The sequence below is a fragment of the Amphiura filiformis genome, chromosome 3, assembly GCF_039555335.1.
Source record: "Amphiura filiformis chromosome 3, Afil_fr2py, whole genome shotgun sequence".
NCBI lineage: Eukaryota > Metazoa > Echinodermata > Ophiuroidea > Amphilepidida > Amphiuridae > Amphiura > Amphiura filiformis.
The window spans coordinates 34,141,625-34,154,415 of record NC_092630.1 but is presented as its reverse complement, the minus strand read 5'-3'; the positions used below and the strand labels follow the sequence as shown (position 1 = coordinate 34,154,415).

At 36.1% G+C, this 12,791-nt stretch overlaps 1 protein-coding gene across 1 annotated transcript in view; it reads right to left on the bottom strand.

Annotated features, from left to right (window-relative positions):
* LOC140147205 (plexin-A2-like) overlaps positions 1–12,791 on the bottom strand; it is a 141,143-nt gene that overhangs the window by 34,650 nt on the left and 93,702 nt on the right. The window contains exons 4-16 of the mRNA XM_072168985.1: positions 12,548–12,739; positions 11,908–11,918; positions 11,540–11,726; positions 8,979–9,094; positions 7,484–7,616; positions 6,431–6,590; positions 5,504–5,600; positions 5,218–5,338; positions 4,349–4,480; positions 3,480–3,548; positions 1,801–1,896; positions 1,238–1,343; positions 859–1,049 (exon numbers count right to left, since the gene is read on the bottom strand). Of these exons, the coding sequence (XP_072025086.1) occupies positions 859–1,049; positions 1,238–1,343; positions 1,801–1,896; positions 3,480–3,548; positions 4,349–4,480; positions 5,218–5,338; positions 5,504–5,600; positions 6,431–6,590; positions 7,484–7,616; positions 8,979–9,094; positions 11,540–11,726; positions 11,908–11,918; positions 12,548–12,739 (1,611 nt within the window). The remainder of the gene's footprint in view (positions 1–858; positions 1,050–1,237; positions 1,344–1,800; positions 1,897–3,479; positions 3,549–4,348; positions 4,481–5,217; positions 5,339–5,503; positions 5,601–6,430; positions 6,591–7,483; positions 7,617–8,978; positions 9,095–11,539; positions 11,727–11,907; positions 11,919–12,547; positions 12,740–12,791) is intronic.

The following is a 12,791-nucleotide window of genomic DNA, read 5'->3' as shown; positions in this document are numbered from 1 at the left end:
CATGAATACTTCAAACCCATAAAATAGTAGTGTAGGGTGAAATGCCATTTTAATATTATTCTGTAGGCCCTATTTTCAACAACTCTTCCTTTACCTTTGTACAGGAGCCAACCGTTGTTAATCCGTGATGAATCCACAGTTCAGTAGCGTATACGCGAATGCAAGCTTACGCGTACGCATGAGCGCATAAAATTCGTCATCCTGGAACTCTCTTGTGTCGGCGGTAGCAGCTAAATATTACCGCTTTGTTCTTTACTTTTATTGCTGATATCAACAGAGAAATACCGCGATCTTTTTGTTAAGGTTGAGTGGCAATGACAAACGGACATTCCGAATAAAAGAATCATGTGAATTAGACACCTTAAGCTTGTTTCGTTGTTGAAAGGGATTCAATCATGTTTCACCGTTGTTCATCACCGTTTAACAACTCACGTCCAGCGCATCTGCGTGGTTTACTTCGCTCGAGCATCTAAAGCTGCCCTCGCAAAGTAAACAACTCAGACGACGCGGACGCATCGTAGTTAATCGGTGATGAACAACGGTGAAACATGATTGAATCCCTAAATAACCTACATGGGGTGTGCTGTATGACAACACTATAGAATTGCATTTGGGATATAATACAATACCCCAAATTGCTCAAGTTATATTTTCAATTCCCATGGGACATGAGGCAAATCAATCAGTTTGGCCTTACATACAAGAGTGTTGGTTATTATAGCTTTTGTGAACTTTTCTCATTAAATTCACCAATCTACATGCCACTAGATGCTTTAATACCAGTAAACTTTTTTTTAATATTTTTTTGTTTTCCATACAAGTAAACTTGGCTACTGTACATAAGAACTCATTTCTTACCCCAGTTAGCATAGGACTCGGGCAGTTCACATTGGTGTTTGGAGGTATCCATGTTCCCGTGCATACTGGGTCTCCTACATTACAAATGCCATCTGTTTGACACCAGCCACATCCAAGCTCTGGCATAGTGGTGATATTTGAAAGGCAACGACTGCAATCTGGACGTCCAACTTCACATTTGTATAAAGTAACTGTAAAATACAATCATAGCTTAATTACACAAAATGTTCACTGTTTTGCTTGGATTTCAAAACTACTGTAAATGTTGAATATTTTAATTATATCTGATACTGCAAGTAAAAATGAATAACTGCATGAGTGATAATTGTTCTTAAAAACATACATAAACAAATATAATTGTTTACAAATTGTAACTCACCATAAAATCCATATATATCATCAAATTCTCTATCATCATCGCCGTTCATGTTCCAGACCAAAGTCAACATTACATTCTTCATGTGAACTTCTTCATCATAAGAATACTGCAAATAAAAACAAAAACACAAACTCATGATACACAATGAGGACATTACATGACACTAGATACTCTTGTTGAAAAAAAAATTGGGACCAAAGAAAAAGTGGTTTTAGCATGAAAGGTGGTTTATTTTCCATATGTGCTGGCACAATTTGTATTATTGAATTTGTGTTAACAAGAGTGATATTATCAAGAAGAAAGCTTTCACAACAAGAATCCATGGCAAATAATACAATGTTTCAATATGAATACCATTTGATTTGTAAGGTTGTTAGCTTTTTGTTAGAAGTGGCTCTAAACAGCCATATTGTTTTATGGATTTTAGAATTCAAAAATCAATTTAAATCCTTATATTAGTTTCTTTGTCTGGTTGCTTATTTGGGCTACAAGCACATTTGCTGAGCCATACTAATCTTGTAATGGTCTGTGTCAGTAAATTTGCTACATTTGCTACTACTTACAGCTTTAGCACCACATGTGATGAGATCTCCTGCTCGTGAAGCACTTGTTTTCTGTTTTTCTCCTTCTACATTTAGTATACAACCATAATCATTAACCTGGAAACAAAACAATCAACAGATATTACAAAGACCCAAGCCTGCAATATTGACATATTTTAGTATCTCCCATGTGCATGTGGGGAGAACACGGTGAAGAGAACATGAAAGTACATTGTAATCATGATGGAATTAGAAAAGTTCCAATAAATATGCAGTGACCTGTCTGTGTAAAACATTACTGGACAAGGGGCAAGGATCTAGAACAGGCCTTCTCAACTGGCAGCGCGCGCGCCACTTGTGGCGCTTGGAGTCAGTCGAAGTGGCGCACATAGTGGCGCATGGTAATTTTAATATTTTTTTGACATAAATCTTGAACAAAGAAGAGGTGAAAATACTCAATCTGGGCCTTTAAAAAACCTTAAAATCCATGAGCTTCCGGGGGCAGCGCCCCCTGGACCCCCGATAAAACTTCATCACTACACCGTACCCGCTATGCGCCCGCACTAACTCACAAAGTCCTCAGGCGCCCTTAAACATTTTGGCACTTCATGATCACAGAAATTTTCCAGTTGGCACTTCAAATAAACTAGTTGAGAAGGCCTGATCTAGAATATGGACCTGGAGCTGGATGACCTAGTAGAATATCTTAAAGCAGATGAAAAGATCAGACACAATCACTCTGTACAAATGTCATTGGTCAAAGTCATCATCATTCAGTACATTTGTCATAGAAAATGCACACTGAAAGGGCAGTTTGTGATCTACACTACAGCCTCATCCCCACTAAATCCAAAAAAGTTTAGATTTTTATACCATCAGAAATCTTAGACTCATTGTGGTTTTTATTATGTACATATGAGACATTCAAAATTGCTACTTTGCTTACATGTACTACAAATTAGTATTAAGCATATGTCTGACTATTCGACTCTCAGAGCCAAATTGAGCTTTTAACCCATTGAGAGTTAAAATGATAGATGATAGCCCCTTGCAAAAGCTCAAGTTGGAAACAAAATGGTGCGTGTGACTTGTTATTTTTTCTTCGACTTTTATTCCCATCTGGGAATCAAAAAGTTGTGCCAGAATAGAGCACCATCCTATTCTGAGTCAAAAGTTGTCTGACTTTTTTTATTAACTAGAAAATGAATAACACCCAATTACATTAGCATAAACAAGTAAAATGTAAGCTTTATGAAAATAAGGCAAAGCTATTGTATAATTATGATAATCATACCATTTCACCTTTAAAGCTGTATCCAAATACTGTTAAAAATTGTTGCTTTCCATCAGCTACACCTTGCATTTTTAGTGCAGTTATGCTCAAATGTATTATTATTTTTCCTCTCCCTTGTCAGGCATGATATTGGATTTACGTGTGTGTGGGGGGGGGGGGCTGAAAAGCGGCATGTAGTTGGCAAAAGCAACCCAAAGTTGGGCTGAATATAATAAAAACACATAAATTTGAGCAGCCAAAATGGCTGAATTCAGGTGATCAGCTGAAAATCTCATGCCTGCTTGTGCATGATTTACAACCCAAAAGCATCCCTGGTTAAATTTTCACTAGAATTACTCCAATTGCATCTTGGTATTTTGAGGTTAGTAAACATTTGAGGCAATACCCAGAAAGGAAACCTACTCACTGATTTCCTACTTGGCTGGCGAACAGTACGACTATGTCTCTTATTGTTGGGTTCTTTCACATTCTTTCCCTAGTAAAAACATTTTAATTAGAGAATAACAACATAGCTCTTCCCCATCCGACTCATTACCTCAGTTGGTAGAGCATCGGTCTTGTGACTGAAAGGTCCCAAAATAAAATCCTGGATGGTCAGTAAAATTTTTTCACTGGCTGTCATTTATGTACAACATTTTGTTTACAGTAACAATAAATTTACATAAACCAGTAATTAGTTACTCCTATACCTGAGAAGAGGGACAATAATACCATTTTGCTTAATGGATATTATAAGCCACTGCAATATGCAATTTTCTTTCACTTGCATTACCTGCACAAAGTGCTTGGTTCAATCCTGTGTTGTGCCACCTGTACAGATTGAGGGTACACGTAGTACTTTTTGCATTTACAGCTAGACAAATTAACAATAACCATTTACAACCAGGGTTGAAATAGCAGTGTTTCTCATGAAATACCAGTATTTCCCAGTCAGGAGGAAAATACCTGGTAAAGAGTATGAAGTGACGAAATAGTCCAGCAAGCCAAAAGAGGATAACATCAAATTTGTTTAAATTACACTAATTTATGTTAGAAGAGTTTGTATCTCTTTTAAAGAATTACATTACTTACTGATACTTACCAGCCAAACCTGGAGTGGTCAATCATTCAAATGGACATTTGCTAAATGGTCCAATGACTTCTGGCCTAGTGTGGGCAATATAAACAGTTGATTCAATGTGCAGATGCAGGGTGGAGAGAACATCAAGTAACAAAAAAGGGATTAAATGGGCCAATGCCATCAGTAAAATTTGTTATAAGACATGCAAAACTTACCTTATCTGGTGGTAAGTTGTCAACTGTCACTTCAATACGTCTCGCTACTCCAACAGATACAAGTACATCTTTCATTTGAGGTGCTAGTTGTGGACAGAACTCAAAGCCATCACCATCACCACTATTGGGATTCTGAAAAACAGAGCAAAGATACAAATGAAATTTGTTGAATCGCAGTCTCTATGAAGCTCAGCAAAAGTTGGTATTAACCTTTACAGAAAAATTTTGTACCAAAAAAATCGACCGTGCATGACCACAATAAACAAAAACACAAGCAATCACACTGGTGACACATTGTTCTATGAACAAGTGGCGTAGGATAATTGTTTCCACCAAGCACTACTGCGTTGCTTTTATTTGATGCAGCGTAATGAACATGGTTTGCACTGCGTGCGTGGTAGAATACGCATTCAAATTGCCACAAACTGGTTGAATATGTTTTGGCACACGTCATCTTTCTGAACTAATTTTGGAAGATGTCCGATCAGCTGCTGAAAAGGTCTATAGTCTGTCCACATAGAAGTACAAAGTAAATAGACCTCGGAAACTGGAGGTATGAGAATAATTATTTCAGCTCAATGCTTCTTTGGCGCGCCAACTGCTGCGCGCGATTGTACACCACGCTCTTTTACGAAGTTAAGGCGCTCGCGTGTGGACGCAAGCATCGACCCCGATGCCACAGATTTGGTTTGTACTACTAAGTGGACAGACTGTATGGTACGTATTGCATCCAGTGTTAACATGCATAAATCCCAATTGGCATGTAATGAAACATGAAGCCCCAAATAACTTATCATTCTCTTTATGTGATTTAAAATGAATCATCCACACTTTCCTGCTTGTCCTACAACAATCAGCAATGGACTTACCTTGACACCACCAATGATGCTAGCTGGTCCATCCTCACTGCATGTGCTGTTGTCATGGGTACACTTGTTGCTATAGATACACCAATCACAAGCCCAGCTGCTATTGGTACAAGCTACGCACCTGTAAAGCATAAAACATACATTTTACTAGTAGCATAGAAATGAAAAAGATGTAGTCATGCAATATAATCAGTTATAATATTTATGTGAATAATAATATGCAAAATTGCAAATTGTAATAGTCAAAATAATGAATTATTCTTATGTATTCTACTCTACAACTTACATTTTATGATTGTCACACTCATAAAAGTCGTATTCTGTGGAGACAAACTTCACACCTGTTTCAGTTGAGTGAACATTCAATATCATGGTCACATGATCTGTCAGAAAAAGAAAATATAATGGTAGCTTTTAAAGACTAATGTTTACACAGATACCAGTCATGGCAAAAATCTGCAATACCCTTGTGCTTAGCATTTGAGAGAGGGGGCCATTTACACACACAAATTATTACACATCTGGTAAAATGGCATTGGTAGCAAATTACAATACGCATCATACACAATACATAACATATGTATTCATACCATTGGTCTACACCAATTCATATGGTTTCAAATTGTTTCACCATGCACCTGACAAACTTACACTTGTACACTTGTTTGCCATCTGCATGTGTCATCCCAATCACATGTATTAAGAAGCCAATGGTTATTCCATTTAGGCTTTCATCAGCAACACATTCCGAAGGCACAGTAGTTTGATCTCTGAGTGATGATCCAAAAAGGAAGATGTCCCAAAGAGTTACACACAGGGCTATATATATAATCTATACTATTAAAGAGTATAATATTATATATGAGGGCCAAGATCTCACACTTTAATATCCATGGTTTATACACGAAATGGCAATCCCTGATAAGAGCTCTCTGCATTCGGGAACACTGTAGTTCCATGGACTTCTACATATCAATGAAGACATTTGAGGATTGCAAATATCCACTGGCATTGCCATCTTCTTGTCAGGGTAAAAGACTGAAACCATTTCCTTTACATTTAAATTAGTGGCACTTACATTTTATACTATCTTTGCTCTGTCATATTTGGATAAAGGGTGTGACATTAAGACTGTAGCCAAAAATCATTCATAAGAGGATCAGAGGATCTTCAACATGAAAACTGTCAGGAAATGGAATGTTGATGTACTTACCACTTCCAGCAGGGATACGAGGTCGGTTAGAAGTTACAGGTGTGATACAGGTCAACTCGTTACCATTTTTATCAGCTCTTGACTGCTGACCATCATCAAACACACATTGATAAAATTGGTCTGAAGCCAAGTCTGGTAGCTGTTCAACTGTCAGTATGATCTGAATAACAAAGATCCCAACAACAACAACAATCAAGTCAATATTATGGTAAATATAATAGTGAACAAATCACATTACAGTCTACAGATAAGTTTATCCAGCATGAACGACACTCAATATTATAGGATAAAAATTGCAAATTACATCTTGACAGAGGACTCATTGGTTGATTACCATTCAATATTTTTTATAATTATAGGTAAAATAAGCAATTCTTGGCCAAGCTCGAACATACCTGTTGCGTCCATGTAGCATGTCCATGAAAGTCGTGTGCATGCTTTCTACTGTACCGCGTTATGTGCGCATGTGTTTTTCGCGGAGCCACTAGTGTTCCGATTGTTCCAGCTTGGCCAAGAATTACTTATTTTACCTATAACCAATGCTATTTGATTGTTTTTACAATCCCAACTATGCTTATATCGCGCAATATGTTATGAACCTTTGCATCTTAAAACCATACATAGTATGGGTGCCATGCATGTGCAGGGAAGAAACTGCTTCCAGTAATCTTTTTCTGTACTGTACACTTTTGACGAGAGCATATTTTAGCTGTACATCGCATATTTACTGATTTGAAACACACTTTTCTTGAATGAACATTGTGCCGTACGCTTTGTTAGCTCCGACTTTGTAACATCACAGTAGTACACACTCGTAAAAGTTTTACAGCAAAATATTATAACGGGATTTACGTGTGCATTTCCTTTTTTAGAATTACTGATTTTGACAACATTTGATTAAGCCTGTGACTGCACTCTTGGTAAGTATGATCACTGAGGCATAGCTTCCAGGTACATAGTACCACAATAATATAACAACGCAGGTTTAGTTTCTTCATAAGGAATTCTTCAGTTAAGATGCTGATATAAGACAGATTCCTAAAGATGACTTACTTCTCTTGCATCTGTACTGATCGGTTGACTAGGGTATGGAGCCACATTACTAATATCAACACACTGAGCATTATTATATGGCAGCCATCTTGTAGACTCATCAGCCGTTGGACACTCATCATGTTGTGTGCATCTGAAAGAATGTTTAAGATAAATTCAGTCATCAGTAATTAGCCTACGAAAGATCATGTCACATTCACTTCTAAAGCTTATTACACATATTGCAAAGATCAATGATAATTGGTTTTGTGCTTCTTGCAGCGCAAAAGACTCATAAGGCATGGACACTCTACCACCTGCTGCCACTGCATGGTGCAATATATTGGACAAATCATGAACTTTTTTGGAAAAAACACTAAATTTAGCACAGATACCTTGTACATAATGATGAAAAAAGGGATCAAGTAAAATTGTTAAATATGAGATCAGATATTTTGGTTGAAAAAATGCATTTTAGTTTAACTTTTACCACAATTTTTACCCAAAAATGTTCACAATATAATGCTATAATTTGCTCAAGAGAATTTTCTTGCAAATTTACTTTACTTTCAAATAGCTTAGTGCTTGCTTATGTACTGTGCACATAAACATACGCTGTAGCAAAGTAGAAGTAAAAAGACAAGTCATCTTCTCAATACCACATCCAGATCAGATCACTTCAAATAATGAACCTCACACCATTATACTTATATTCAAAACGCCCGCAAAAGAAAGGATAACATTAGGCCACTCATGGCAGAGTAAATCCTTTATTTCCCACAAGAATTACATTTTAAACATCACAAATCCATAGATATCAGTATTTTTTTAGGAAGTTCAGAAAAACACAACAGCACAATGAAATTTACTGCACAATATTTCAAAACCATGTAGTGTTGAACATGGTTAGTGATTTTAACAGGTTTCAAAACAGAGATAATTTCTGTGAAACTTGGAAAACATCATCCTTTGTAAGACATTGTATAATTTCAATAAGGAAGGTCCAACATGTAGTAAACTAAAAATTTTTAAGAAAGCTTGAAGTACGTAAAAAAACCCATCAAAAATAGAAATGATATTCGTAGTTTTAAACATGTGAAAATATGGGTATTGACTTTTGGGGCAACATGTACTTCGTTTCTTCACATACACATGCTATACAGGTCAATTCTTGACTCAAATTTTTTTCGCCAAGGCCAGCCGTATACCGACGGCCTCAGATCTACCAATGGCAATGATGAGTGGGGGCACCGGCCCCTGCCCCACACTTCCTTTAGGCACTACTAACCAATCATGGGTCATTGATTGACAGTGACGTCATACTCAAAACTGTGTCTCAGATTATAGCAAATTTAATATAAAAATAAGTTCAATAAGGAAACTTATTGATACATACAGGTATTGATGCACTGCCAAATCAGTTTAGATTACAAATAACAGATTATTAAATGATACACCCTGCCAAACATTCAATGTAAAATGCACTGCGCATTTCTTTCACAAAAGCAGAACTCACCTCTTTTCCAATGTACACCATCCACAGTATGGGTCCCCATCTTGTCCTCCATTGCCTCCTATGCAGTCATCACACGTTGTGTAGGCACCACAATTGGAAACATTGAGTTTTAGTAGCTGTAAAAAGTAATGAATACTTCTTTTTGAAATCAATGTCTTTTATTAAAGCAAGTTTTCCCGTACCCACACTCCTATCACATTGGTGACACAGCTTGCAGGGATGAAAGTCCACTTTTGACAAAAAGCCTAAATAAGCCTGAAAACAGCTTGAAAATGACCAGAATGGCTATAAAACAGGCTGAAAATAAAAGATATAGCATCAATCTTGAACTACATTTTAAAACGACCTGCATGGCAACCCAAAAATCTGAAATTCCCTGGACCGATCCGAAGTCGGGGCAGATCAGGGTGAGTTGTAGCTGGTTCTTTCTTTCGGTTTGAGTCAGGATCAGGAAAAAAAATAAAATGTATATATTATAGCTGAATTATGCACCCACTTGTGCCAAGTATTGCCAGAAGTATCCCACAACAGCGGCATTGTGTTCACTAATTTCTTTATTGACAGTAAAAATATAAATCTATAATTATTATGAATATGGGTGATTGCACACATTCTTAGATTTCATTTAACTTTGATCGGATCCAATTTAAAACTTCGGATCGGATTTGGAAAAATTGAATCGGTCAGGTTTGTTTCAAATTTTTCAGGACGGGTCTGGTCAGGTTGGTATTATTCGGGGAATGCCAGGATCGGGGTGGAAAAGATCTTGCCCTGCAGGGCATAACTTGTCATTGCCATTGTGTCTCGTCTTAAAAAAAACTTTTCACCTAATTTTATCTCTCCAAAGTTTATATCAGCCGTTTGTATCTTTCATTGCCCTGTGTCAAAATTTCAATTTTCATGTGTCATTTTCCTCCATAGCCTTTGATTGTTATGTACAATTTTAAATCACATAAAGTTACTCTATTATACCCGTACTTAATAGTTAAAGCTACTAGTTAAATTGGTATATAGTTTAAACTTCACCCACTCTTAAGGGGTTGGTCACCCACCTTTGCACAGCATTTTTTGTAGGGCCTGAGAGCACATTAGGCATATCAAATTGCATTTTTGAAAACAAAGTATGTCCTTCTAATATCAAGTAATTTTTATTTTTTGAAATTGGCGATACATAACACATTTTATTTCGATGTCTGATGTGCTCTCAGGCCCCACAAAAAATACTGTGCAAAGGTTGGTATTTGAGTGTTTAGGAAGTTTCTGGATAATCTATAATTCACTCTTTTACAACATATGTAAAAAATTTCATTTTTTGAAATTGGCGATAAAAAAACACATTTTATGCCAAATGATTAAAAAAATTTTTTTCATTGTTCATATTTAACAGTCCTCCAAGTAAAATTTATAAATCTACTGATATGTAGCTGGGAGGAAAAGCCAATGATCATTTGAAAATTTTGACTTTTTCGTATTCGGCTTTTAAGGGATCTAAAATGAGCGTTTATTGCGTTTCGACAGTATTTTTTTTGGGACATGAGAGCACCTCAGACCTATCGAATTACATTCTGAATACTGAAGCATGTCTTTCTGATATCAAATAATTTTCATTTTTGAAAATCACAATATAATACAAATTTTATGACAAATTATAAAAATTTGATATTTTTCAAATTTTTGATATATAACAGTCCTCGAAGTAAATTATATAAATCTAATGATATGTTCTTAAAGTGTATGTAGCAGGGAGGAAAAGCCGACGGTCAATTGAAAATTTTGACCTTTCATATTGAAGATATGGATTTTTTCCCAAAAGACCTATTTTTTTTGGTGTTTTGGGAAAAAAAATCCATATCTTCAATACGAAAGGTCAAAATTTTCAATTGATCGTCGGCTTTTCATCCCACCTGCATACACTTTAAGTATAAATCATCAGATTTATAAAGTTTACTTCAAGTACTGTTAAATATCAAAATATCAATTTTAATGATTTGCCATAAAATGTGTATTAAATTGCGAATTTCAAAAATCAAAATTATTTGATATCAGAATGACATTCTTCGTATTCAGAATGCAATTCGATATGTCTGATGTGCTCTGATGTCTCAAAATAAATACTGTCCAAACGTTCATACCCCAGCCCTTAAGTATCATTAATTAGATTTATAAATTTTACTTCATCGATTGTTAAATATCAATTTTTAATAATTTGCCATAAAATTTGTATTATATTGCAAATTTCAAAAAATCAAAACTATTTGATATCAGAAGGACATTCTTCGTATTCAGAATGCAATTTGATGTCCGATGTGCTCTCAGGACCCACAAAAATACTGTGCAAAGATCAGTGTCCGATCCCTTAAAGGAAATAAAATTTGAGTGTTCATGGTGTTTCTGGATAATCTACAATTCACTCTTTGGAACAAATTACAACATACGTAATTTATAATTTGATATATCTAAGAAATTTTGTGATATGATCATATTGAGTAAATTGTTGTACAGATTTACCAGGTTGCTAGTTTTCACACTTAATGTCAAGCTCTGATCTCTTATATACATACCTTCTGTTGAGTCAATATAGTAAGATGTTCCTGCTCATTATCAACTGCAGCATCCCTAAGGACTTGTCCTGTTGGACTGGATGGCGTACCCAATGGGAATCTCTCATACTCTCTACCTTCATTTTCCCCTTCAATGTGTATCTTGAAAAGAAACAAAAATAAGAACAGACAACTTATAAATAAACTTCTGGTAATATATATTGGTGAACCATATCAATTCTGCAAATATATAGTTACCCCTATTTGTTCACAAAATATGGGGAAATCTCTGCAGTATGGATGGATTATGGCACCAGACCGTAAATATTTCCCTTATTTTGTGAGAACAAGAAACATTTATTTTATCCTTCAGTGAATTCTATTCTGACTTGTTCAGTTGCTGGTAAACTTTAAAAAATATTCAACAGCAACAAAATGGTCATCAGAGTTCAAGGATGGAATGAGCATCCTTAAAGATCACCCAAGGTCCAAAAGACTTGCAGACGTCACCACTGATGATATTAGTGCTGGTACAGTGGCATTGATAATGAATAAAGAGCCAAACAAGAAAGATGAGATGGCCACAACATAGGACAACTCAGATGAAAGCATTTTCAACATAAATCTATTAACATTTGGGTGTTTCAGGGTGTCTTTTAGATGGGGGTCACAGAATCTTCATGCACAAAATTGATACCAGTTGACATAATCAGAACCACCCCTTCTGTACACTTAGAATGAGGACCATAACAAGTGTCATCTATATTTGGCTAAAGCTGGTAAGCCATACATTAGTCACTGGAATTATGAGTCCATTTAGTGGAAGCACCTGGATCTCCCGTCCATAAGAAAATCATCACTCGGTCACCACAGTGGATGATCTTCATCGCTGTTTTCTGTGATATTTTTTTGCCCTACATAGAATTTCAGCTTAAATCGGCATTATCAAAGTACCATGAGCAAATGAGTACTGACATGAAGGAGTGAGCACAATTCTAGAGTCACTGAATAAAACCTATTCCATCTTACCTTGACAAGTTCTCCATCTGTTGTTCCTACAAATGCTACGGTATGACTTCTATGTGTGGTAGTAATAATGGAGGATGGTGTGATGTCTGACCACTCAATAGCAGCAGTAGATACCAGTGGATTGAATTCATCTGCATGAGCCCAGTTCTGAGCAGTACATTGCTGTGCAATGGCCTGTTCGCGAGTAATAGCCTGTGATAAATGAAGCACAATGGTTAAAGAAAGTTTTGGAGAACATGGGTCA